The 26277-nt window shown below is 43.8% G+C and overlaps 1 protein-coding gene across 2 annotated transcripts in view; it reads right to left on the reverse strand.

Annotated features, from left to right (window-relative positions):
• Positions 1-9581, reverse strand: part of AKT1 (AKT serine/threonine kinase 1) — a 77497-nt gene extending 67916 nt beyond the window's left edge. Inside the window, exons 1-2 of one of the 2 annotated variants that reach the window (XM_066188942.1) lie at positions 9201-9581; positions 2576-2752 (exon numbers count right to left, since the gene is read on the reverse strand). In XM_066188942.1, coding sequence (XP_066045039.1) covers positions 2576-2621 — 46 coding nt within the window. In that variant the 5' untranslated portion in view covers positions 2622-2752; positions 9201-9581. Of the gene's footprint in view, positions 1-2575; positions 2753-8909; positions 9039-9200 lie in introns of those variants that run through there. The other variant, XM_066188943.1, reaches the window with a different exon arrangement.
• Positions 9582-26277: the final 16696 nt, after the last annotated feature.

Genomic DNA, 26277 nt, shown 5'->3' on the forward strand with positions numbered 1-26277 from the left:
AAATTAAGCCACTGCTGGGGTGAGATGTAGCAACTGTTTAACTGCACGCAGCCATGCTGTTCAACAGCTCAGGACAGGAACTATAAGAGACACCAAATCCAACCAAAGCTATGGGGAACGTTAAGTTGAGAGAACATCACTGCCCAATCTGGATTTTGGCCAGTCACTACCTAAAATATTTGCATGTGGAAAGCCTTAGGATCTTTAAAGAACACATGCAGTGCAACCTTTGCTTTTATAAATGATCTAAAAGACAAACTATATATGTTTCTTAAATCTGAAATCCCCCCTTTAGCAGTCCCTCCCTGCACTAATTATTGTTTATGCCTTGACTTCAGAAGCTCACCGTATCAGACATCAGTTTTGGAAACATCCTGTGGTTGAAGCACTTGATCTAGCAGAGCCAGCAAACTGATAGTGTCTGGCAATAAATGTAGATTATTAAAAGAAGATGCTTAACAAAACACAGGCGCACACGGAGTGGATAAGCTACTCCCCAGCAAAGACAGAGCCAAATGAACTGAATTTGTCAACCTATCCCTGAACAGCTCCAAAAACCAAGACATTCCCAGGGCTGACACCAGCAGGCTGAAGAGAAGATAGAGCACTGCTTTCTAAAAACCTCCTCAAGAGGACAACACCGAATTAACAGCTGTAAAGTCAATGGAGTGGAATGAAATAGTTGTCACCACACATACCAAGAGGGTAAAAAGGCATTGGGAAACAGGTTAAAAGGATTAGGAAACCTGGCATCTAAAAAATGCCAAGGTACATTTAACAGTTTAGGAGTTTGGGCACAAATTTGCAGCATCAAATATGCGGAACATGCAGAGTAACATTTTGAAAATGGGAATGTGTTCAGTACATAATGTCATCATAATATTATCAGCAAACCATCAGAGATAATAATCTGTTTCTCTAAGGCAATTTTTTAACAACTAAAAAAAAATCAGATCAGGAGATCTGGGCATCTTTTACTAAGACATCCTCCAGAGGTCTCTACTTGAAAATAGCTTTATCGTAATCCTAGAAACAACAAAAATTCAGTTCCCAAAACTAAACACAGACAAACCTGAAATACAACATGATTGTTTAGAAGTTTCAGGCACATGTGCCTCTGAATCATCCTTTTCAACACCTCTTCCATACTGTTTAAAATAAATGTTTCTCCCTCAAATTTTTGTGCAGTACTCCTCAAAGTAGCAGATGTAATTTTAAATTACAGGTAGATGCAGGAAGAATTGCAGCAACAGCTAGTTAAAAACCCTCAGCCTGAAAACAATGTTTAAAACTAAAAAAAAATCACTCATTTGAAGAGTTTCTAGATTCATAAATTCTGTGCTTCTATTTAATCCAAACACAGAATAGTTCTCACATACTTTGTCAGAACAAAGCAGCCTGGGAGCAGCAAAAATACTGAACGAAGTAATGAGTGTAATGGTGTTTCCAACTGAAATAAACTAGACCAAAAAACTTGAACAAAACACTTGTACATCAAGCATCAATCTGCTAAACTACAGAAATTGTTAGAAATATACACTTCCACCCTTTAAAAATACACATTATCAACGTGTTTTCTAAATTCCTAGAAATTTCTTATTGCTGCTGAAGAACCACCAGCCTTTACGAAGGTTATGATAATGCATTTCAAATTTCTTCCATAAGTAATTATGCTACACCCTTTGCACCTTCAGGCAAGTTGTTGCAAACCCTCTAGAAAAATCCTGAGTCTGCAGAACCATGTAAGCTTCCCTGCTGCTGGAGCACACCGATCCTGGTTTTGGTCCAAAAAAATGACACTATCATGGAAAGTACCTAACACTGCTCTCTCCTTTCCAAGAAACAATAGCAGAACACAAAGAAACAGGTAAGTCAAGTACCCTATAGGATCAATGCTGTGGTACTTGAAAATGACCTCCCGAGAAAAAGAACAAACCCACCATTTTGAGAAGAAAACATGTAAGAAGGCAAAAAGCCTTATACATGTGACTGTCTTTTCAGTTTTGCCACTCTGTCAAGAATGAAGACTTTTTATAAAAATCAAATGTCATTGGTGGTACAACCAAAATGCACAGAGTGCACAAACTCAAGGCTATTCTTCCCATCCAGGACACTGGTACCCAGAGCAGTTCAGACAGAAACAGATTAGCACATTTTCTAGCAAGTCTCTGCAGGAGCACAGCACTGCTCACAAAACACGGGCATGTTTTTCACTGTTCAAAAATATTCATCTTAATTCTCCCTTCTAGCACAAAAAGGAAAGCTACAGACCTCTATACAAACCAAAATTATTTACTACAGTTTAACCTCTAACACTCTAAGTATATCTCCTTCACCGGCTACCTTTATCATCATTTTCAATGGAGTTGACACTTGGTGAACACATGCACACACACAAGAAAATCTCTTACACATGCATTTTCTAAAGCTTGAAAAAAAGTCAGGCACGCTCCCTATGTGCTGTTTCCCACTAGGATGAACAGGAAAATAGTGGATTATTTGAGGACATGCTGCTAAACACCAGATTAGAGAGAGATGGAGTCAATTTACTGTCCAGAAGAGAAGAGCCACTTACCTCGTTTGTGAAGCCAGCCTTCCTTCACTATCGCTACTTCATTCATAATGGCAGGAATGTCTCTTGGAAAACCAGTCTGTGGCAAAAGATCACTCTGCTGAAATTCCTGAACTGCAGCAGAAGGCTCCACAAGAGGGACGAGGGTTTTTCCTCAGTTTTCCTCCTTCCCAGCTACTTCTAAAAGGATCAAAAGAAGAGTACACCATCATTTCAAAGCATGTCACAGATGTACAGCAAGGGATACAACAGGGAGTACTTTTCATTGCTGCACTGGTGGTTTGAGATTTTTCTGTTCTATTATTATTACAGATCTTAAACAAGGGCTTAGCCCTCCATAAGAATTTATCCTGGCAGGTGGAGGTGCCAAAATACAGGCTTGCTAAAGTCCTGCTTCTTTACTGAGTAGGCTGGTCACGGGGAGACTCACAACACCACCAGGTACTGTCTGAATTACAGGTGGATTCAAGACCTTACCCAGTAGACCTCCATCTCAGCAACACCACCTCACTCTTAGCAACACTAAAAATTCTGAAATATCATAAAAAACAGTTTTCAATGTTTCCTGGTAAGGAAGACTTCTAGAAAATGTCCTGGAAGGTTTCTTTACAGCCTGATAGTCAGTCTATTAACCAGCACACAGCGTGTCTTAGAGATAAACCTCTGAGAGTAAATACTTCTATCCGGCTTCAGATTTTCCTACCTTCAGCATATTGCCCTTAACCCCACTCAGATCTCCTTGACTCCCCAAAGAGTATATTCTCTACCACTGATATTTCTAACTTGTACCTCTCCTAGAGGTATACAAAGAACCACAGATCACGTACCTTACTGTTATCCCAAATCAGCCGTTACAGCACCCTGATCAATTTTAGTGCTCTTCCTTAACTGCAGTGCAGTTTGCTGCTGCCTTCCTCACAATGAAATATACCAAAGCCCAACCTGGGATTTTTACCCCTCTGCTTTATGAGACAAAGTCCCTCTCCAAATAACTCATGATTGCCATTTCTTATTGAAAATGTGCCTTGCTTGTGGCTGACTACCACAGAAACATTCTGTACATTTCTCTCCCTCACTGAATGTAATCTCTTCCCAAATGCATTGGCTTTTATTATTTTTCTAAATTGAATCTGATTATTTTTCTGCTTGTGATACAAATACTCCCTGTTTTTCTTTAATTCTTCTGTGCTCTCCAAAGTGTCCATGCTGCCATTCAATTTGGTATTACTTGAGCGATCAAAAAACCTAATTGGTGACAAATTCCCAGCAGCAGCCAACAAGTTTAATAAAACAAAACCCAGCAGCATTTGTACACTGCCACCGAAGACCTGGCTTTCAGTGGAGTCTCTCACCTAGCACAGCGACATCTCATTCCCACCTGACAAATATATACCATCTCTGCATGCATTTGGCACGTGTGCATCAATTATCCCTGAGCATGCAGGTGATATCCATCCATCAGAAACTAGATTAAAAGCAACTAATTCCTCATAATTCACTAAGACACAACACTGGATGGAAGAAAACAGGTGGTCAAAATGAATCCAACCTAGAACAGAAACCCCAGCAGGGGCAGGGGGCTTTGTAACACATCAGATTGATCTGAAACAGGCAGGAAAGCTTGAATTTGAACAAGTCCCATCACTGCCAGCAGAGATGGATGGAGAAAGGAGGTCACTCCCCTGACACTCTGCCTACAAACCTACACTGTTTGTTACTGTTCCTCAGCTTTTCCAGTTAAAAGTATATGGTGAAGTTCTCCTCAGAAACAAGGTGAGTGTGGGGTTTTTTTCCAAATCTGCCTATCTCACTAGCTAGAGCTATCAACTCCACGAAACAGATGTTTGCCTGAGGGAGGGAAGACACACAAAAAATTACACTGGAACACATGACATGTAAGAATTCCTAATTTCATAAATAAATATGAATTTATTGAAATTATAAAATTATGAACCGTATGCTGCAGAATAGAGACCAGTTATCCACAGCCACCAGAGATACCTTCGAACAAACTCCCTGAGCTCCAGAGTAATTAGGATAGAACCTGACAAACATAGCAGGCCTTTTCCTTTCAAAATGGCCATGCACAACAGCCATGCAAGCTAGACTTGCTTGCTGATGTCAAAAGGAGACTAGACCTCACTTAGAGGCTTGAGAAATTTGCAAAGTGTTGAACAAAACCCCCAAGATTATCACAGCTTGAGTATGGAAATGCAACACCCAGGTGTGAAAGTTAACACTTCTAACTTTGTGTCATACAGGGTGCAGGGACTGTGCAATCCTACCTCTGCATCCAGAATTCAACCATTCAGAGGCACTGAGCAATCAGTATCCTTTCCAACAACCATACATAAAAAAGGAAGCTACACGACAAACTGGGCTGCAGAAAGGGCAATACTAATATAAAAAACATAAAAAAGCATGAAGGACCAGAATTCTCCAATCTGCAGCTAACTTACTCCAGGTTCTCCTGAGTCAACACTTGCCAGGATAACCACTTGGCAGCTTCCTGTTTGTCATCAGCTGAACTGTCATTTAATAATCCAAATTTGAATGGCAACAGAGCAAAAAAAAAAAAGCAGATCAACAAAGAAATACGAAGTTCAGAGGAACTTTTTCTACTCTGGTGTCCAAGGAGCTTGGACTGCCTTTTTCCTACCACTTCTACCCAAGAACCATTTCCCATTTGCTATTGCAGCTGTACTCTCAGGGATGTGTCTTTACCTGCCCACCTTCTTTCCTGGGAGAGGGGTGGTGAAGGGGGAGGAGGGTTTTGTAAAGAAGGCATGGCACAATGAAGTGGAAAAACATTAAACACTTCCTGACACCAACCTGCAGCACAGGTCACACCTCAGTCCTTCAGTCAGCCATGCCAGAGCACTTACTTCACATGGAGAAATTTAAGCTATTTTTAATTTGCAAGGCAAGAGCTAAGGATCCCTTCTCACTGTCTAGTAAGATGTCCATAGGCATAGCTCCAACAGCAGCAAACCTGCTCTATCTAGTGTATTTTAAAACACACATTCAAACTGTGTCTAATACATCTGTTTTAGTAAGAGACATTATTGAAGACAGTGGCAGCAAGCAAGAGTAATTTCTCGGAACAGAAGAGCAAGTTAACCATAGGTCAATGTACTACTGAAGATGTGTAAAGCAGAAAAAGTTCCTTTTCCATAAAATCCTGAGAGGGGGGGAAAGAAAAAAAGAATGATTACAGTCCTCATTTATGGTCATCTAGGAATGGTTCCCAGTGAAGAGAGGGCATCTGAGGTAAGTATGACCTGGCTGCTCCAGTCGGTGTCTGCACAGGACTGAATACTGTCAAAAGCTAAACAACTTGGTCTTTCTCTTAGTCTTCTCTTTGCTTGTTTTTCAATAAGCATTTCTGTAGTACTTTTTTTAACTCTGAAATAGTCCTCACGCAGCTGAAGTGCTGTAAATCACGAATGGCATGACATCAGCATTGTATCATAGTGACACCGGCTTTGCGTACATATTAATTCCTTAAAGGTTATTAACTTCTTCATAAATAATGAGATAAGTCACTTCCCTAGGCACTGCAGCAGGGAAACCTGCTTTATGGAGTCAGACAAACCAACCATCCAACAGAAGGTGGAGCAGAACCATCTTTTCCGTATTTGGGAGAGTTGCATTAGAGCTCCTTCTCTTGTTCTCTTCTATACATTATCCTCACCTTCCTTTTTCTCTAAGAAAGTACACATATTAATCTGTACTTCCTGTCCTCTTTCCAATGCAAAGTTTTATATTTGTTTCTGCTCACACCCTGGAGCAGATGAAGAAGAAAAGGAAGTCTTCTGTAATGCTGAATCTTAAGCTTATGGGATGCAGGAGCACCTATGGTAATCACCTCATCTTCATGAGGGAGAGTAAGCAAAGGACTAAAGGGAGACTCTGACCCACCAGCCTCAGCCCTGGCATGTCAGACTGTGTCCGGGCTGCACTCACAGCCCAGATCAGAAAGGAGATTACAAAAAAGCATTCCCCTGGGCTAACACTTTGCCCTGTCACACCACCAGTTACCAATGCCCACTGCCGTGGTGTGGCACATTCCTGATTCTCCCAGGACACCTTGAGCCCAAACACGCTGCAAAATTCTTACGTGTCCTCATAATGCACAGCAGCAGGACCAGGCAAGACAGGATCCAGCTGCCCAAGTTTGCCTACTGCGGCCACATGACAGTGTCATGAGAGCAGATGAGCTCCACGGGAACTGGACTGGGCCCCGGCAGTGCGTTGCGGCCCGTTACACGGGGATGCCATGAGCAACCTCTGCTCTCTTCCCAGTGCAAGCTCCCAGCTGACAGCCAACTGCACCTAAACGGCACAGACACAACAAAGTTGGGCTCCAGCCAAGGCTTCAAGTGGAGCATACAGATAGATGTTCCCACCAGGCTCTGACCAGTGGAGTACATCTCCTGCGTTATGCAAACCCTGCCCTGGGTGTTTCACGGGAGCAGCAGTGATTCCAGCGTGCTCAGGGCCCTCTGAGCCTGCAGCAGCTTCGCACCATGACCCAGTTACCAAATCTGGGCAGACAGCTTTCAAGGAAGCTCAGAAGGACCAGGTTGTTCCACCATCTTAGCTTCCCTTTCAAAAAGGCATTGTGGGCCACGACTTAGGTGTGGTCACCAGTATTTCCTAGTCTGTGCCATGTGTCCAATGACACCACATCTGAACTGGAATTTCATGGCAGCAAATGCAGCTGATCACAAGGTTCACAAAGGATTCTCAGATACTAAGTTATGGGGAAAACGGTAACTGGAAAACAAAAATCCTACAGTCACATCTCCTTTTTTTTTTAATCTGTTGGCCTAATCTAGGTTTACAAAACCATAATTTGAAATATTTGTGCTCTCCCGTCTCTGCTGATCAATAGACAGGAGGTTAATGCTGTTCAGGTGAGGGGCCACAGTTACGACATCCAACTGTCCATGCTGCAAACACAACAAGAGTTTGATAGGACAAACTAAGCTACCTATTTCAAAACAGAGTGATGGCAGAAAAGCGACTTCTTTATAACCCCCTCTGCGGCACAGATAAAATCTTCTTTATGTTCCCAAACAAGAACAAGTCCTTTTACAGCTTATGCTCATACAATTTAAGAACTGTGCTGTTCAGAACTTCAGTACCAACCTGAGATCTATTTAATCAAATTCCATTTTGAAGTATTTGTAACAGAAGTTTTGTTCTGTCCCAAAGAAATCAGGACAACTGTGAAACTATTTGATTGTTAATGTAATCACTTACAGGACATTTTTATAAGACTGTAAGTGAATACTGGAGCTGAAAGTGACTTGTGGACACTGGATCAATTCTTAAATTTGATTTAGCACTGATACACACCAAAAACAGTTTTCTGTAAACATCTCACACAACACAAACCCTACCATTTTTAAAAAATCAAAGGTAGTTACACAGTGTCTTTAAATCTGCTAACTCAGACAAATGGTGTGGCTGTCACCATGAAACTAACTACCACATGAAAGTAATTACTAGTCATGCAGTATGTCAAATTTATTTACCTGCAAACAAATATTCTTCAGCATTAAGTGTTAGTAACTCCCTTTTATAACTGTATTTTGAAATGTACATCCCTCCTGTGGCACAAATAAAACAAACCAGTGCAAATAATGGATTTGCTTCTTACATGATAGAGGTGGGATAGAGGTGGTAGGAAAACAAAGCAAAACAGTTAAATATTTCCCCCAGGGGTGGCCGGGGGTGGGGGGAAACACACCACCGATAAGGTGCAAGCTGCATCTGCATCAGTAGCGTCCCGTCAGTAAAATATATTAAAAGTACCAGAACGTTTATATGCTTGATTATGCGTTTTACAAAGAAACAGACACAAGTCCTGCAAGTCTCTAAGAACATTTCAGGAACTGCAGAATTTCACCTGGGGGCGGGGGGAGGGGGGCATCTGCAGACAGCTCCCTACACCTCTGCAAAACACGACTGCAAAAAAAAAAAAAAAAAAAAAAAAAAAAAAAAAGAAAAAAAAATCAAGTCCATAAGCGCTGCACAGCCACCTACACACGCCAAATGCCCACGGAGAGACTCACACCCCCGTCGGCAAACACCCAGTGGTCCGCAAAGCGGAGCTGGGCTGAACAACACGGCCGCAGAAGACAAGGGGAGAAAATGGGGGCGGGGGAGGTGGGAAAATGGGGGGCCCTCGGCTACTTTGCTCGCCGCTGTTTCAGAAATATCACGAACCACCCCCAGCCGCCCCCACCGCCGTTTCCCCGGGGGATGCTGGCGCAGGGGCCGGGGCAGGCCCGAGGGGAGACCCCGGCCCCGCCGCCCTCTCACCCACCGCATCCCCGGGGAGCCAACAGCTTCCTGTCCGCCCCGGGCCCGCCGGCAGGACGGACCGACCGGCCGGGGCCGCCCGCAGCCCGGGCCTCCTCGCCCCCCACCCCGCCCGGGCCGTGCCCGGGGGCCGGCGGGGAAGCCCACGCCCGGGGAAGGCGAAGGGAGAGCGGCCGCCCCCTTTCCCGTCCCTTCCCTTCCCTCCCGGCCCCGCACAATGCGGCCGCGCCGAGCAGGCCCCGGCCCCGGCGCTTCCTTCCCCCAGCCCTTCCCAACCGGGGAGCGGGTCACTTACATGGCTGGAGCCCGGGGAGGAGGCGGCGGCGGCGGCAGGGGAAGGGAGCCGGGGAGGGAGTCGGGGGAAGGGGAGGGAAGGGGGGAGCGAGCCAGCGAGCGAGCGGGGGAAGGGGGCGGCCGGCGAGGCGGGCGGGCTCTGCGGCGGGCGCCGAGCGAAGGCCTCACTGGGCTCCCGGCAGCCGCCGCCTCCTCCTCACCATCCCCGGGCGGCGGGGCGGCTCCTCCTCCCCCTCTCGTAGGCGCTCGGCCCGTGGGGTTCGTACGCCCGCTCCGGCTGCCGGCTCGCCTTCCTCGCCGCTCCGCCCTGCGAGGCCGCCCCTCGCCTCGCTCCGCCACCGCCTCCCCCCGCACCCCCGGGCCGCGCTCCCGCCGCCCGGGCCGGGCTCGTCCCGGACGCGTCTCCGCGGCGTTCGCTCACACCCTCCGCGGAGCGGCCGCCGGGTGCCGCCGCCGCCGCTTCCCGCCCGTGCCGAGGGGCCGCCCCGCTGCGCTCCGCGCCGCTCCCCGGCCGGGGTTCGTGGCCTCGCTACCCTCCGAGCTCCCACAGCGCGGCGGAGCAGCGCCCGCCAGCCTGGCCCCCTCCTCCCACCCGCCGGCCCGGCCCCAGGCCCCGGGGGCGGCGTTTCCTGGCCCCGGGCGGCCCGGCGTTCCCCCTTCCCCTGGCAGCGTCCCGGGCCGGGACCGGAGCGCGGGGGACGCTGTGCCTCGGCAGGGATGTGGCCTCTCCTGACTCGGCCTGTGAACCGGCTGTCTGGGGCATGGACAATATCACAGAATCACAGAATCAATTGGGTCGGAAAAGACAGATCGTCGAGTCCAACCTGTGACCGAACACCACCATATCAACTAGACCATGGCACTAAGTGCCACATCCAGTCTTTTCTTAAACCCCTCTAGGGACAGTGATTCCACCACCTCCCATCTGAAATGGGCAGCCCATTCCAAAGTCAAAACACCCTTCCTGTGAAGAATTTCTTGCTAATGTCCAACCTAAACCTTTCTTGATGCAGTATAAGACTGTGTTCTCTAGTCCTGTCACTGCCTGGGAAGAGAGACCAAGCTCCACCTGGCTACACCGTCCTGTCAGGGAGTTCTAGAGAATGATAAGGTCCCCCTTCAGCCTCCTTTTTTCCAGGCTAAACACCCTCAGCTCCTTCAACTGTTCATTTTAAGACTTGTTCTCCAGACGCTTCACCAGATTAGTTGCCCTTCCCTGGACAAAGGGCAACACCAAAAACGAGGGACCCAACCTCACATAGGTGAGAGGCCCAGGCGGCCCCAGCATTTCAGAGTCTAGGAAGGGCCAGGCTCCGTAAACATTTTGGGGTGCTTCCAGCAAGCTCCCCTAAAAGCCTGGGGTGCCAGTCCTTCTTCTCTGACCTCAGAGCTTTCCCTTACACTCCTGTAAAATCCCAGATGATTAAATATCGAGGTACCACAGTACCTTGGAGGATGCTGCAATATTCCTTTCCACATTGGACAGGCTTCAGTAAGGAATTGCCCATGGAGGGGCCGGGCTAGTGATTCTGGATATTGCACTTGAAGCCATCCTGCTCTCACAGCAGGAATGGCTCAAAACATCACGAATTGCTTCAACTATTGCTTACAGCACAGCAATATTTTTGGTATGGTTTTTGAGAGCCATTCTGCTGTAAAAAACAATGTTGTGGAAACACCTATGACAGATTTAACGTTTCTCTGCCCTTCCACTATCAAAATTTGTCTTCTTCAGTCATTAAGGGATTTTGCTTATTCTCAAATTGACAGTGCCATAAACGTTAACTGGGTTGTAAGAACTGATTGGATTTCTTCAGAAACATACGATCACTGATGATCACATTTCTGCAATCGGAAGCTGGCTGGAATTTAGAAAACAGCACATCTTCCCACAGCTTTGCACTGTTGGCAACATAAAAGTGCATAAAACGCATTTACAGCAGTAAAGCTGGGGAATACAGCTCTGCCTTTACAAACCTATTGGATATAATAAGAGGCTTTTTTACCATGTCATTTTGATGATTGTAAACATTTACTGAAATTCACTTTCTTCTTCCGTTTTGATCAGCTGGGTCTGACTGATCATATCTGTCATCAGGGTTCCCAAGCATCAAATGCATTCCTGGATTTTGGGTACACCGCTGTGCTAGAAGAGCCAATGATGAGGAAGAGGAGAAAATACTTCACTCTTGATCACGGAGGGTGAAGAAAGAGTATGCCTGCTTTCCCACCAACGTACAGAGCAGTTCCTGCTGGCAGAGCAGCTACACCAACGTGCGGTTTTCTGTGCATCACCTTTAGGTTTACTGGGGCATATTTCAGCACAGCTTTAAAAATGTACCATTCAGGCACTTTAGCAGAGTAAGCAGGCCCCATGGTGCTGGCCCAGTTACCCAGAGCAGAATGGAATGGCTGTGGGAACTCTCTAAGATGTAAAGGCAATGGAAAGGAAAAATCTGAGTTTGTGATCACATTTTGACCTACCATCCGTTACTTTCAAAATGCCTAGTGTGTAATAAAATGTAAGTAGTCCTTAAATATGTGTTTAAAATTAAATTCATCATTGGTGTGCAAAACTTGCAGGCTGGCAGAGGACGTGTCTTTTACTTAACAAAAACAAGAAAAAAATTAATTTATCAACTAATTTTGAGCCTTCCGACTGCTGTTACATCCAGAAGTAAAGAGTGAATTTAAGTATAGGAGTTCACTGGCTATGAGACACTTCTGTCCAGGCAGGGGGATCTCTGGTAATAGATCTGATTTCAGGAGAGCTTCCTGACAAACCCTCTCCTGATTGATAAGCTCCCAGGCTGCGTGGTGAGCAAGGTCATTAGGACTTCCCCTTGCAAATGAAGCAGCAGTTTAAAAAATAAGATCACAGAGTAAACAGTTTTCTCTCCTGAAGAGAAGAAAATAAACGTCTGTTGTTTGCTAGAAAGGAAGTACAATTAAAAAAAAACCCTCCAGATTTCAATGTGAACATATTGTTTAGATTTGCCGACTGTTGATTTACCATGATGAAAGACAGGCCCAAACTAGAAAGTTTGGATCCCGATCTGGATCTGACATTCCCCAAATCTGAGGGGGAAGTGTGATTCAGAGTCTGGAGTAAGGGCTTATCTCTCAAACACAACAAAGTACTGTGGATAAAAATACCCAGGTAAAGTAGGAAGTGCCTGGTCTGCAACAACAAGAGTGACTTTGTATCAACAATGAACAAAAGCAGCTTTTTTTTTTTTCTTTGAGAACAATGAAATCACTCAAGAATTGTTATAAATACAAACAATGTGGGTTTTATCACTCAGCTATCATCAGTGGGATTATAGTCTATAAACCCTAATTTTCAGGGAAGTCCCTAGATTTCCCTGAGCTCTTCCTCAGATTTCACATCTGTTAACTCTAGTTTATTAAGTGCTTCAGGATAAGGTGCATCATCTGAGCCTTGGTATTACATTACCTGAAAATACTGAATGTGGGAGTTAGTGGCAAAGAATGGATGATTTCCAGACAGTGTATTGATACCATGCCAGAAGAGCAGGCACTCCTGTTCCCATCCATTTTAAACAGATATTTAGGTAACAGTTAATTCAGTGTCACTTTTTAAAGTTATTTCTAAATGTTTAAATGATGAAACTCTGGATACAATTATCCAGTCAGGCATGAGAAGAAAGACTAGCATGGTAAGATGAAGTGGAATTACTGAGTTAACCTCCAGTAGAACAAGCTCTGTTCCATGATTTCAAGTAATGACAGCACCTCTGTGGGCCAACAATGAATTTGTTCCTCCCTTTTTGAGAGGTGGGCTGTACTCAGACATACTCAGAGGAAAAAACTATATGACATCTTATTAGAATTACAGAGCTGGTATCTCAGTCTAGGCATTAATAGCTTTTAAACAAACTCAGTTTTGGTCTCAGAGAAAAATCTAGCTCAATAAAAATAGAAGTGCTTTTCACAGCGCCAAATATAATAAACATAGTTGTGCTTCTAAAACTGAACTAATCCAATGTTTGAAGGTGTATTTCTCAATAGCAAAAACAATAGCAGGCTCTCTGGAAAAAAATAATAAATATAGTCATGCTGAAACATTGTGCATTTGTTTTTTAGAAATTCATCTTGAGACTAAATGGGTGTATGAGTTCATTTGTACTTCTCTGATGAATTTCCTACAAGACTGCTGTCAGCTGAACTGGTAACATTGGAGAGCAGCACTGAATGAGGCCTTCCTCATGTCTTGCTAGAAGTCCTGGAATAGGCTGAACAGGAGACCTAGCTTTGGTTTCCTGCTTCTGTTCCTGGGATGCTAAAGCTACACAGCTCTGGAATAGCAGGGGCTCAATGCTGTTAATTCCAAAGTGAGAGCAGTACAGTCCTTTTCACCAGGAATAATGATAACCATGACAAGGGGCAAACATGCTGCGGGGAGTTTGATACATAAACAGGAACCGAATTGGTTTGCGCAGAAAAGGCACTAAATAAAACATACAAAAATAGCAAATATATCAGTTCTGTGCCATACCCCACTGCAGTCGCTTCTGTTGTTACAATAATAACCACAAGTCTCAGTCTGGACTAGGCACTGTTAGGCACTGTAGACGCACATCAGGAGACGTGGGCTTTGATCTGAAGGGACTGAAATCTGCTTCAAACCACTGCTTTTCCCCTTTCCTTGTAAAGTGACACATCATGAATTCTTAGATCAGGAAAAATACCCGAAAAAAGCTAAACTCCGATGGTCTGTGTGAGAGAACATTATAATCTTACCTATAGTCAGATAGGCAAATCCTCTGAGACTGAAATACTGACATTATAGATACATACTGAAAGAAAAGTAAAAACTTTCCGGTTCCTGTTGCATTCCCAACCCTCACACACCCAGTGCTGATTGTGTTCTTCACCTAAAATTACAGAGCTAAGCACAGTTAACTCTTATTAATATAACATAATATCATATGTTAATAATAATATAATAATTATATAATAATTATATAATAATAATAATAATATAATATTAACTTGGAGGCTGTTTCAGTGGTTGATTATCCCTGCAGATCCCCACAAGCAGATCTCTGTGAAAGGGGCACGCTGCTGGATGAAGGCACAGGCAGCAGTGGGTTGCTAGAGCACTGGATGTGACCACATGGATCTCCAGATGACAGCCAGCACAGAGCAGCTCAGTCTTCCTCATGACATTTGCAGTTTCCTAAAGAGCAAGAGTTGCCATCGAGTTTTTGAGGTTTTAATCATTATGGTGACAGGGGCTTCCCATATCCTTTAAAGTGTGTATACATATGACATTTACCCAGTGGACTGGCAAATGTTTTTATTATTTGCATAACAATGCTAGAAGAGAGAGGATTGCTTGTAATTTCTTCAGTGTGTTTTCAATGGCATCTGCATGCACAAAACAATCTGCTGTGCTGTGAATCACCTGCTCAAAATTATATAGTTTTGAAAATTAAGGGCAGAAGTGACCGTTTCAGCATCATTCTGGTCTGATAATCTGGCTACTGCTGCCATAAAATTGTGCCTACTGATGTCTTCATTTATATTCAGATTCTGCTTTATTTGTAATACAAGAAGCAGTCCTGTGAAAGGAGAGGTGCAGTAATAATTTATATGTTATAATTTTTTTACATTTGTTTGAGCATCTCTCTCCTGTGTTTCTTTGATGTCTAAGCTTATGCTACCACTTGCCTTCAATGAAATTACTGAGTTCTCCTTTTCTGCCAGATGTCTTATTGTCACAAAACTTTTGAGTGCTTTTTCTAGCCTTTGGCTACTTCTATACTGGTTTTGTTAGCTGTGCCTCTAGACAGGCTTGTGCCTGCTGTGCTCTGTGACCAGAGTGAGTTATGTCCATGCTGTTCTGAGGGGGCTGGGCTCCTCTCCAAGCCTGAAACCTCTTCCTCTGCCCTCAGCTTGAAGTTCCCTGAGAGCAACAAGCTGCAATGCACTTGGTCTGTGTGAGGACTAGTGGCCCTGGAGGAGAGGTTTTCTGGAGTCATTCTGTGGATGTTGAGGACCCGATTTCCAAACCAAAGGTGTTTCAGGGAAGTGGGGGTGCTTCAGGCTAGCTTTAATGGGGTCCCATGGACTATATACCCAGTGATGGCCAGAGTTCATGTGAACTGCTCTGGAGGGTCACACTGCTTTAGGTTCACTGGAAGGGCACTCAGTTCATGCACTCCCAGGCTGGTCTGTGATACAAACCTAACTGCAATAAATCAATGTGATCTGGAGGTCTGCCTCAACAACACAGTCCTGATTCAAGCACACTAGTAGAGAGTAAGGCATTGAAACCAGAAGTTAAGGAGATACTGAGGAGAAGTTTAAGAGATATTAGGAGTAAGAATCAGACACATGCGATGCAAAATTCAGGCTCAAAACCCCTGCACATGTGCTGATTAACAAATACCTATTTGGTTGCCCACCCTTCAGCATACTTGGCACATAACATCCATTTTCTTGGACCTTGAGTCATCAGACATTGCCTGTCTCCTGAGCTTCCCACCCCAGCCCAGAACAGAAGGGCTCATGCATTAGCTGGACCCAAGAGGAGCCTGTGTAAGTCAGGACAGGACTATCCCTCCAGGGCTGTCTGGGACGGAACCCACCTCTCTGCATGTCCATGTCCAGTGCTGAGCACCATGGCTGCAGGAGCTTCTTGGTGCTCATCTAACATACTAACTTTTAAAATAATAAAGGCAACAGTTGAAAGAAAGCAATCTGCTGACTGGCCTTGTGGTCTTCATTGCCTTGTCATCTGCATTCAGCTCGAGGAGCGACTGCTCCTCAGCCATTTATTCCCTGCCAGCCCAGAGGGAATGAAGCCCACAGTGTTCCTCTGCCGCATCCAGCCTGGCTCTCACACAGCGTTCCCGCTGCAGCCCCGGAGCCTGCCAGGACAGGCTGGCAGTTGCAGGGAGTGATGTCACCGAATGGGCAGGGCTTCTTTGCCACCGATAACATCTTAGCCGATGTCCTCCAAACGTGCTCACAGTTCTCCCATTATAGCATCTTTATTTTCTATCTACCTTTCACAGTCCCTCCTTTTAGGCTAGCAAAGAGGTCACTCTTCGCTGAAGACCATGTTAAAAACTGGAGAAAAGCTTTGCCAAAGTTGTTTTAAGCTTTTTTTATTTATTCTTGGGCAGAAGAACTTTACATTTCAGTAAAACACCTCCACTGAGATACTTCAAAGCATATAGGTACCAGACTATCACTGAAAAAGTTTGTGATTTTCCCTCATTTATTTACCCTCTTCCAAAATAAAACAACGGATCAGAGAAGTTGCTACCCATTACCTACAATGGTATGTTCCCCATAAATCCTGCAGGTTCTACTCCCACCTACCGTGCCTCATCCCTTTTTAGAAAATCAGATCTACCCCAGGGTATCCTTCTGGACGTGTAGAGTTCCACTGAAATCAGCAGGGATCTGTTTAAGGACATGCCTGCAGAGAGTATCTGTTATTCTATATTTACACAGTACCCAGCATAATAGGACATGAAACCTGATTAAAGCCTCCAAACACTACTGCCATGGAAATCAGTCTTGTTATTGACTGATGACTCAACATGTCTGGATTTAGATGGAAGAGGACTACTTTCAATTCCCAATTCTTTTATAGACTCTCTGCATAACCTAGCCAAGTCATTGAATCTCCATACCTCAGACACTCCTGTATTTAATGCAGAGAAAGTCAATCATTGATTAATTCCCTTCTCCCAGCCCATTCTGCGGTTTTGGATTATAAGTTCCTTGGGGCAGGCATTGCCTCTTGTGAAGTGTGAGGACAGCACACAGCACCAGGGAGCTCTGGCAAGCCTATAAATGATAAAATAACAATCATGTGCAGTAGCAGAGAAGCAGCTGTGATTGTCCTAATATTTGTCCTCACAGAGTCATTTTTAAATTGAAAGCACACCTGGGATAATTCAGTTCCAAAGAGGCTTGACCTGATCCTGGAATGATGACAACCTCTGAGTAACCTGAGCTACAGCATTGCCTTTAACAAAATAATAAAAGGTAAAATGAAGAAAAGTAATAGTTTTGTGAGGTTTTTTGCAAAATGTAAAGCAATATGGGAAGGATTCAAACCTTAAATAAAATACCAGCAGCCACACAGCTTTCCCTCTTCATGAGAACAGATGTGGAAAGCCATTATTATAATTTGCAAATAATGTTACCCCCTTATGTGTGTCATTGGAGCTTTTTTATGACATGGATTCAGCTAGAGAGTTTCTTACATAACACTGTTATTCTGTTTTCACTTCAGATGTAGTTATCAGGTGATGGTTTCCCATGTAAAGGTTCTATTAATAAATAGCTATCAGTTACACAGATACTTAGCTCTCAAAAATCAATGTTCTGAAATTGTGAAGGTATTTTCTAGGCTGGAATATATGCCAAAATTTAAGCCCAGGAGCAAGCAGAGGTCCCTGCAGGTATGCCACACAACTTGCACAGACGACCATTATTAATACAAATCACTTCAATTAAAATTGACACGTGGGCTAATTAATAGTCTGTTGATTGATAAACAAGACCTTGCTCATTTTATTCAGGCATTTGTTAATTACCTGCCCGATGTTGCAGCTGACCAGCGAGGACACACTCCTGCCCTAAAGAATGTTGTGGGGTTTGCGTACATTCCAGTTTACCAGGGATTGGCTATACCTAGAAAATAGCAGCATTTTTTTAGCCATGCAATATGAAGTTTTGTGTCCGTCTGCATCGCAGATGGGGTACAGTTTGCATCAGTTCATGCACAGTAAGGTGAATAATACCTGCCATGTGATCCTACAGTAATTTTTCACATTATTTGCTGACAGTGTGTGTATTTTTTGTCTTCTCTGTTTCCCCCCTTCATTTCTGAGTGCACTGGCAGCCTCCACAGCGCTCTGTAGCAGTGAGCACACTGCGACACTGTTGCAGGGGTTCCCTACAGCAGAGCCTTCCCAGTGCCATTGATCAAGCCACAAGCACTAGTTAAGTAATGCAAGGTTGCTCTAATTCCCTGACTCATCTCCTGCTCCCCCTGGAAATCCTAAATGTGGTGCTGGAAACCAAACTGCAGTCCTCTGCAGCAGGATGAAGTAACTTTGATTGCTGAGTCACCATGCTGACCCACACAGCTCAAATGTATAGTTAACAATAGTCAAAAATGCTCATTGTAATCTTACCACAGTTGAGGTACTAACTGCACATTCCCTGGAAATGCATTCAGGCTGGCATTCAGCTCGGGGCTCAGATTCCCCAAATCACTATTTGCGTAGTGTTTACAAAAACACATTCCATTTTAAGTAGCCTTGAATTATTATATTCCTGGGGTCCTTTTTTTTATGCATATGTCATCTTAGGGCTAATCAGCATTCTGCTCTTGCTTTTGCAACTGCTGAGAAAGTCAGATCTTAAAAAGCCATAACTCCTTGACAATTTCTGCCCGTTGATAGCTTGTACAAGCTGTTTGGGTGTAGAAAGTAATGCGGAGGAAAATTGAAGATCAAATTATTCACAGGTATGAATTAAATCTATTGCTTTGTAGCCGCCGACACATCTCCTTGCTGTGCGTGGTGAAATTCTCCTCATTATGTACTGCACGCTTTCGCAAACACTGCTGTCCTCCTGAGCATGATATATGTTTCTCTGATAGAAATCTGTGTTTTGCCACTGTGCCATCACTGTGGAACACTTCTGATGGTGTTAGCTGTGTGTCCCACTGCTTTAGCTGCAAACCTTTTCTTCTGGTCCGCGACGTGACGTGGAATGTGTTTGATGTGAGCCTGACTGCAGAGACAAATGGAAGAGTAGCGACACTTGCGTGCTACAGTTTGTTTCTAAAATTGATCTTGACCAGTCAGCATGAAATGCATCATGCCAAAGCAATTGCCATGACGCTCTTTCATTAGGAGAAGTGATTCCTTTTGGACACAGGGCAAGCAGGAGTTGAGGGGGATGCCTCTGCCGCCCCTTCAAACTGGCTGATAGAGAAAAGTGAGCTTGCAATTCAAAGCAAATTATAAAAACAGGTTAGCATAAATAAAGATGAAGGAAGAGAGGACTCACATCAGAAAAGACTCAAATGAAAAGGCATGTGACCAGTTTAAAATACGAATGAGCTTCTGTTTAAAGAGATCTCTTCAGTGACCTTCTTTCCTGCCATGTGACCAAATTCTTCAATCAGACACTGTAAAGGAATGCTAAAATTGTCTTTATTTTCGTTTCAAATCTGGCCAAATTAGTCTATACTTGCTGTATTTATTTATTGCCCAAATAATCTCATTTTCTGTTGAAGTCAAAGGGTATTTTTCTTGAAATCCCTCTCCTGGGTCTGCTCTGGGCTTCAGTGATGGTGCCTGCAAGCTTTCAGAATCCCAGGGACCTGGGGAGGCAAGCTCCATGCCATCTCAGGCCCATCTGGGAAGGGTGCGAGTCATTTTAAAGCCAGTAAATAGCTATGAAAGGAAGCTGCAAGCTCCTGGGCTGAAGGGCAAACTTCTCTGAAAACAGCCAGCCCCAGTATGAGCAGAGGGTCTGTCTCTTTGGAGTTTATATTTGACCAAGACAAATGTCCTAAAAACAGGCACGGAGAGATAGAAAAGTGGGTAACTGTATCTATGTAGCTTCTGTAATTTGTCAAAATCCCTGCTGAATCCCAGACCCAGACCTGGAGGCAGCATTCACTTGGTTGCACCAGCTGCCAAATGCAGCAATATGGCAACTCCTTCTTCTCCACTCCTCCCCACTTAGACTTCCAAGGATCACAGAAGAATTTCTGACGTGCTCCAACATTGAACAAAGCAATCTCTGATCTTAAGGAGAAAGAAAAAAAAAAAAAAAAAAAAAAAAAAAAAGAAAAAGGTTCCATTTAATACAGGCAACTGGCAGAGATTCAAATTGCATCTTATTTTAGTCAAAGCTGTTCACCAATCCTGAGGAGAGATGTGAATTTTTCAGCTCCAGTCAGATGCCTAATTATTCCTTTCTCCTTATCTTGCTTTTAAGATCTTGCCAAGGCTGCACCCATCCCTCTATCTCCAGGCATTTGAATACCACTCCAGAAACATCTGAACTCTATGACGTTAGGCCTGCTTTCCCATCACCGTGTAACCTCTCAGGAACCCCTGCAGATGACAGTGTCTGACAAAGAGCACCTCGTGCTGGAATGATGCTGCCTCTTACCTGTAGAGGTACCACTCCATCCAGAAAGGATCTCTGGAGCTGTCAGCATGCTCTCACCAGACAGGAGCATGCCCTTTTCTCCGGGTTGTTTAAGCAGAGCTACTGTGTGACAAATAATAGCATCCATTTTGCTCCAGGCAGGACCCGAGATTGAATCCACAGTCTGTTATTGACTACACAGTGGGGGCTTCCTCAAATTGCTGAGTCTAAATGAAAGAGAATGGCAAAAAGGGTAAAACATGCAGGTTGTGCAGCGCAAATTTAAATTTTTCAAAAATTCCAGTTTTGTTTTCCTTTCCACCCAACTTTCTCATCTTCCATTTATTTCCTCCCCACCCATGTTTTCTGCAAAGGTTCCTTTCAGAGACACACCACACACTTGTTTTCTTCAGAGCTTGATTTCAGTCTCACCAAAGTCTGTGTCAGTCCTGAAGAAGGATGTGAGATAATCACATCTGAGCCCCAGAGGAGGGACACTTTGGCTTCTGGCAGGGCATCAATTATAAAGTCAGAACAGATTTTTTTAATGTGTCAGTTACAATTAGAGGAGTGACCTGAGTGATGGATAACTCTTGTGTGGCTTTCCACTGGGGCCAGGTTCACCCAGGTAAGGGTTAGCTCCACTAAGAGAGACTGATGGCATTTTATATTGCCTGGGAGACATCCTGTACATGCCACAGGACTAGTTTCTTATCATATCATGTAAGAGGATTCTGTGATTTCCTTTATCATCCTCCACTTTTAGACCTGCTTATACTGTACCAGTTATAAAAGTGATTATTGTTTATTACCTTTGGCTTCAAAAATGGCCACCTGCCACCTTAGAGTACAGGACATGCTGAGAAACAAAATTCATTTCAGTTCCCTCTCATTTATTATCAGCTTTCTGCTTGGACTTCAGGTTTGGGCAAAGAAACATTAAACAAAATTCAGATTCACTAGTGCAGAACCAAAGTCTCTTTTTTAACCTTACAGACCTTTCTAAAACACATCAGTTTGTGTGATCCCTGGAGAGCATGTGACACCAAAGCCCTGCTCTGAAGAGCTTGACTGTGTTTCTCATGCTTTAGACAGAGCAGGCATCAGTGACATTGATACATAATTTAGTCACCACCTTGAGGGTACATTAAATTAGCAAATTCCCTAATTTGCTAGGAATTCACATAGATGAATTGATGATTAAATAGCTGATTGAACTGAAGAACCCAAATGGAGCAGTTTGTTGCTAATTTAAATGCTCTCTATGTCTAGACCACTCTCCTTGTTACATTCTAATTGACCTAATTATTTCCAAAAACACCCTTTTAGTAATTTCTTTTGCATTTAGATCGTTCCATATGGGGGCTGGATGTGGGAGGAGGGCTGTTCTGGCGTATTCCAACAGCAGAAAGTATTTTAAGCATTTACTTTGGATAGCAGCAGCAGCGACTGCTTGTGAAGCCGTACAACTTCACGTAGACCTGGGGAGAAGATTGTGGGCTTCCTGTTTGAACTTCGCCACTGCACAGCCACAATCCACTTTAAAGATGTCTGAAGAATGACCACATCTCTGGAGAGGTCTCAATCGAGTTCCTGCCATCTGACAAGCTACTGCTTGTCAGCCCAGCCGAGTGTGGCGACTGCTGTAACCATGGGCCCGCTTTGCCTCTCGTAAAGGCAGCGGAGTGGCACTTGCTTGTGGGGAAAGCAGGGCTGAGATCGCACACTACAGTTGCTGTAGGGAGCTATTGTTACTGCTTGTTGGAGCAGGCACCCACAGAGTTACCACATCTCAGCTGACATGAGGTAGCTTGTTCGCTCGCGGTAGCTGGATCGTGCATCTGAGCCCCACGGGGACCTGGGCTTCCCTCACATGATAGTATTATCTTTAATTTAAAGTAGTGAGGACAACACCTGTTGGATACAGGAAAGCTAAATGTTAAAACACATTTCTAGCCCTCTAGATCCTCTATCTTTAATGTCAGGAAAAAATGCTAGGCAGCCTGCAAATACTCTGCATGGAGAACCCACCATGGTTGCTGGGAAGCTGTTGCTGTGGCTCATCATTTGTCCTGAAAACATGCTTTATACAGTCAGGCTAAACTGCAAGTGTTTCACTTTCCAGCTCTTCATCCTGTTTTACCTTTGGTTGTTCGATGTTCACCAGAAGTTACATCCAATCATCAATGGAGCCAGAATGGCTGTAATTGTATTTAACTCTTCTAGTTTTAGCTTTCATGTTTTTCATGGAAACTATGCCCAGGGGTGCAGTTCTGAGCCTCATATTAAGTGCCAGTAAGCTCTCTTCACAGAGTGGGTAGACAAAACAAATCCTTTTCTTGCTGAGGACCAAGGACAACTTTCAGGCCCAAAAGCATAAACAACAGTGGACTGAAGGGAGGAACAAGAAGGACGGGACTTCACAACCCAAAGCTGTAATTGGACTATTAAACTCCAATATGCAAATAGACCAAAACTGATAAAAGTGTAAGACCTCATGACTGGTTTGGCATTTTGTGATCATTCTAAGTCCACCGCGGGTGTAGCCCTGGTCAGGCCCTGTCCTGCCCAAGGTGTACCCTAAAGGCCTTTCATTAAATATCTACTTTATTCTCTAGCTCTGTCCAGTCTCAGTTTCAGGTCTGCCTTCGCAAGGCACCACTAGAGTGCACTGGCAGATGTCAACCTGTGTGACCAAAGCAGCCTTTTGTTTCCCTCATTTAGAGAGAGAAACTGAGGTGAGGGAAAGAAAAATTTCTGTCTCAGGTCCTGCACAAAATCAGTGATGGTTAAAGTGGGAAAATTCGGATGTCTTGGTTAAGAAATGTCTCATCAGGCAGGAACATTTTAACCAAAATTCATACTGTCTTTAGCCTGTCCTTCACTGACCTCAGCTGAGTTACTCCTGGCTCACATCTAGTGGCTGAGAGAAGAGAAGGAGGCTTAAGATGCACAAAAATGCATTTTGTTGTCCCTGATGGCTGCTTTGGTTTTTATCAGCTTTCTGTAGCTGGATATGTGTCAGTCAGATGTTTTGCCAGATGTTTCCCCCAAATGGTCACATAAATGAAATAGCTGGAGCAAGGTAGGAACATACCTGATTGCCAACTGTCTGCCAGTGCCTGCTGACTGTGTTTGCCAACCTATGGCTCTGCTCTTCTTCCAATCTGCCTCAGAAGACCGGCCCATGCAAGGGACCCAGAGCAGGTGGTGACGGCCACAACTGTGAGCAGACGATTACAGTGGCCACCCTGGTCTAGGCTGTCCTTTCCCTCACTCCCTTTTCAGGAGCTCAGGACCTGTTGGCAGGGGCTGGTTGGTGTAGACTCATTTAGTGGCAATGCTGGACACCTGGACAGAAGGGCAGTTGCACGACCATGGACAAGAAATAGCATAAAGCTTGTTGGTATGAATGATCCTGCTCCAAATAACCTTTCAACAACTTGCCTGTAAAGTCTCTTTTCCAAATTCAGAGTGCCAGGCGGGTGTTTCCTGGATCTGGGGCTTTATGGGAAGCTTTCAGCTTACAAAGCACTGGATGTTTTCTGTCGCGTCAGACCATGAGAAATTTCTGTCGTGTACTCATTTCTCAAATTAAGTGCATAAAAAGATGGTGCAGGCAGCCAAGTCTCACACAGATCCGGCTGTGTACTGCCAAACTTTTACACATTGCCACTGACCGATGCAACCGGCAGCCAAAAGTGGCTGCTAAATCCAGCAGCCTCCTCCGGAGGTGGTGCACCATGTGCAGATGCAGAATGTCCCTCATCTCCATGTCTCACAAGCCAGAGGCTCCCCAGCCTGGCCCCCAGTTTCCTGATTCTCATCCCCCCATGCTATGCTGATAGCAGTGAACTGGGTCTTTCCTTTTCCTCTACACAGTCTCTCCTTTCCCACCGTTGGACACCCAAATTCTTGTGGATACCTTACAAAAAATTAACCCTTTTTTAGGGAATTTAGTGATAAAAATCAGAGTAGCAGCAGCTCTGTCCTTCCAATGCTTTGTGCATTATGATTCACCACATCTTTGGGTGTATTTTTGAAAGACTGTTATTTAGGGAAATCAACAATCACCTGGATCAATATCCTGCATAAACCCTCTGATTGCATCAGTGATCTCTGCCCATCACAGACTTCACCTCCCGCTTTTGGTTCTTCAGGGTGATCTTTGGTCTTTTCCAGGTTTTCTATGCCAGTCCTCTGCTCATTTGCTATGATTGAATTGCAGTTAAATCCTTGAGGTATTTGCAGATAAGTTTTTCTCTTCCTTGTTGTTGTTGTTGTTGTTGTTGTTGTTGTTGTCACTTATAGCATGAGTTTTCACTTACGATTTTCTCAAAACTTCAGAACTAAAATTCTTTTTATGTGTGCATAGTACTTTTCTCTGAACAATATTTCTGCATGCAATTAAAACCCCCTGATTCTGTACATTTTATAAATAAAGCCTCTAGACTTATATTTAGATTACAATGATCTCTTGGGCATGAACTGTCTTCCCAGTCTCTATTTATGAAGCACACAACACTACAGTAACAATAAAAGCAATGTCATCTGGTTGCATTCAGACAGCAAAGATCTATCATCAGCTATATCTGGATATCCTCCTTTCATCAGCAGCATGTAAAAAAACCAAAACCTTACATGAAAATTTCTCACTTGAAAAAAAATTAGATTTCCAACAAAGAGAAATATTCTTGGGAAATTTCAGTTTTATTTGTTTTCTTGTTTTCACTGGAAAACTGGGCACCTCAAACACCGCACAAAAAGTTCAGTGCAAACAAAACGTAGGGATTTGGCATGTTAAGGTAAAAAAACATACTCTTTGGTTTCAGGCCAGAACTACCAACAACAGAGGATGTTTTTTAATTAAAAATCAAAATTTCCTCTAGCTATTCTTTTGTTTTTCAGTAAAAACTGCCGAACAACATTTTCTTGCCAACTCTAGCACAAATAACCTCTCTTCTGGTTTTGACAACTTCCTTGGGATTATGTTGCTCTATTTCAAGTTCTTCCTTGTTTTCTTTCCTCTACCTTAATGCCAGCGTTGGCACTGAAGCTTCCCTTAATGATGACATATGTTCCTCACTCATTCAGAATATGATCTAACTCTTTATATAGAGCATCTGTTTATTTATCTGTGGGACATGTGGCTAGAACATAAACTTGAATGAGCTGTGGGAAAGGCCAATTTTAAATATGAAAATAGACTAACATTGGTGTAGTTACAGACACTTGCAGCTCCCTAATTTGATTACTAGTCACAGAAAATGCTTAGACATTCTCATGACAATTAGTATAAACATTATTCTTTCCATTGGAAAAAAAATATTATCATAGCTGGACAAATAAACTGACCCAACTTAAAAATGAATGTCATTTCATTGCCTTTGAAGGCATAATTCAGTAGTGGTGCTCAATATTCTCAGCTGTCATCAACCAGTCAGTAATTAGTTTCAGTTCTAATGAATATTTATTTATATGAACAAGGTATAAGCATTGCAAATATCATACATATTTGACCACAGTTTATGATGATGATATTGTATGATTGCATGTATGTATTCGTTATTATGACATGAATATTTCATAGATCAGTGTGAAATGTAATTACACCCCAGTGTGTTTGCTTAATGTCAGTGTCAACAGTTTGATCGAGATTAGCATAGGACCAAATGATTTTCTCAATATGGATCCAAGTTTCTCATCTCTGGTACCAGGAGCAAGATTTTGGGGATCATAAATAACAGTGAGGTGGTCAGGGTACTTTTCCACAGCTTGATAGAAAACTCTACCTCAGCTCAAAGTCAGACACAGGAGAAGGGGGAAAATCATGTTTAGTTTTCTTGAATGCTTAAGCCTAGAAGAATCAAAGATACAGAGCTATCAGAGTTCTGGCGTGTGCTGTGAAGATC

This window comes from Chamaea fasciata, unplaced genomic scaffold (genome assembly GCF_029207755.1).
Source record: "Chamaea fasciata isolate MVZ Bird 193981 ecotype frontalis unplaced genomic scaffold, bChaFas1.0.hap1 SCAF_7, whole genome shotgun sequence".
NCBI lineage: Eukaryota > Metazoa > Chordata > Aves > Passeriformes > Sylviidae > Chamaea > Chamaea fasciata.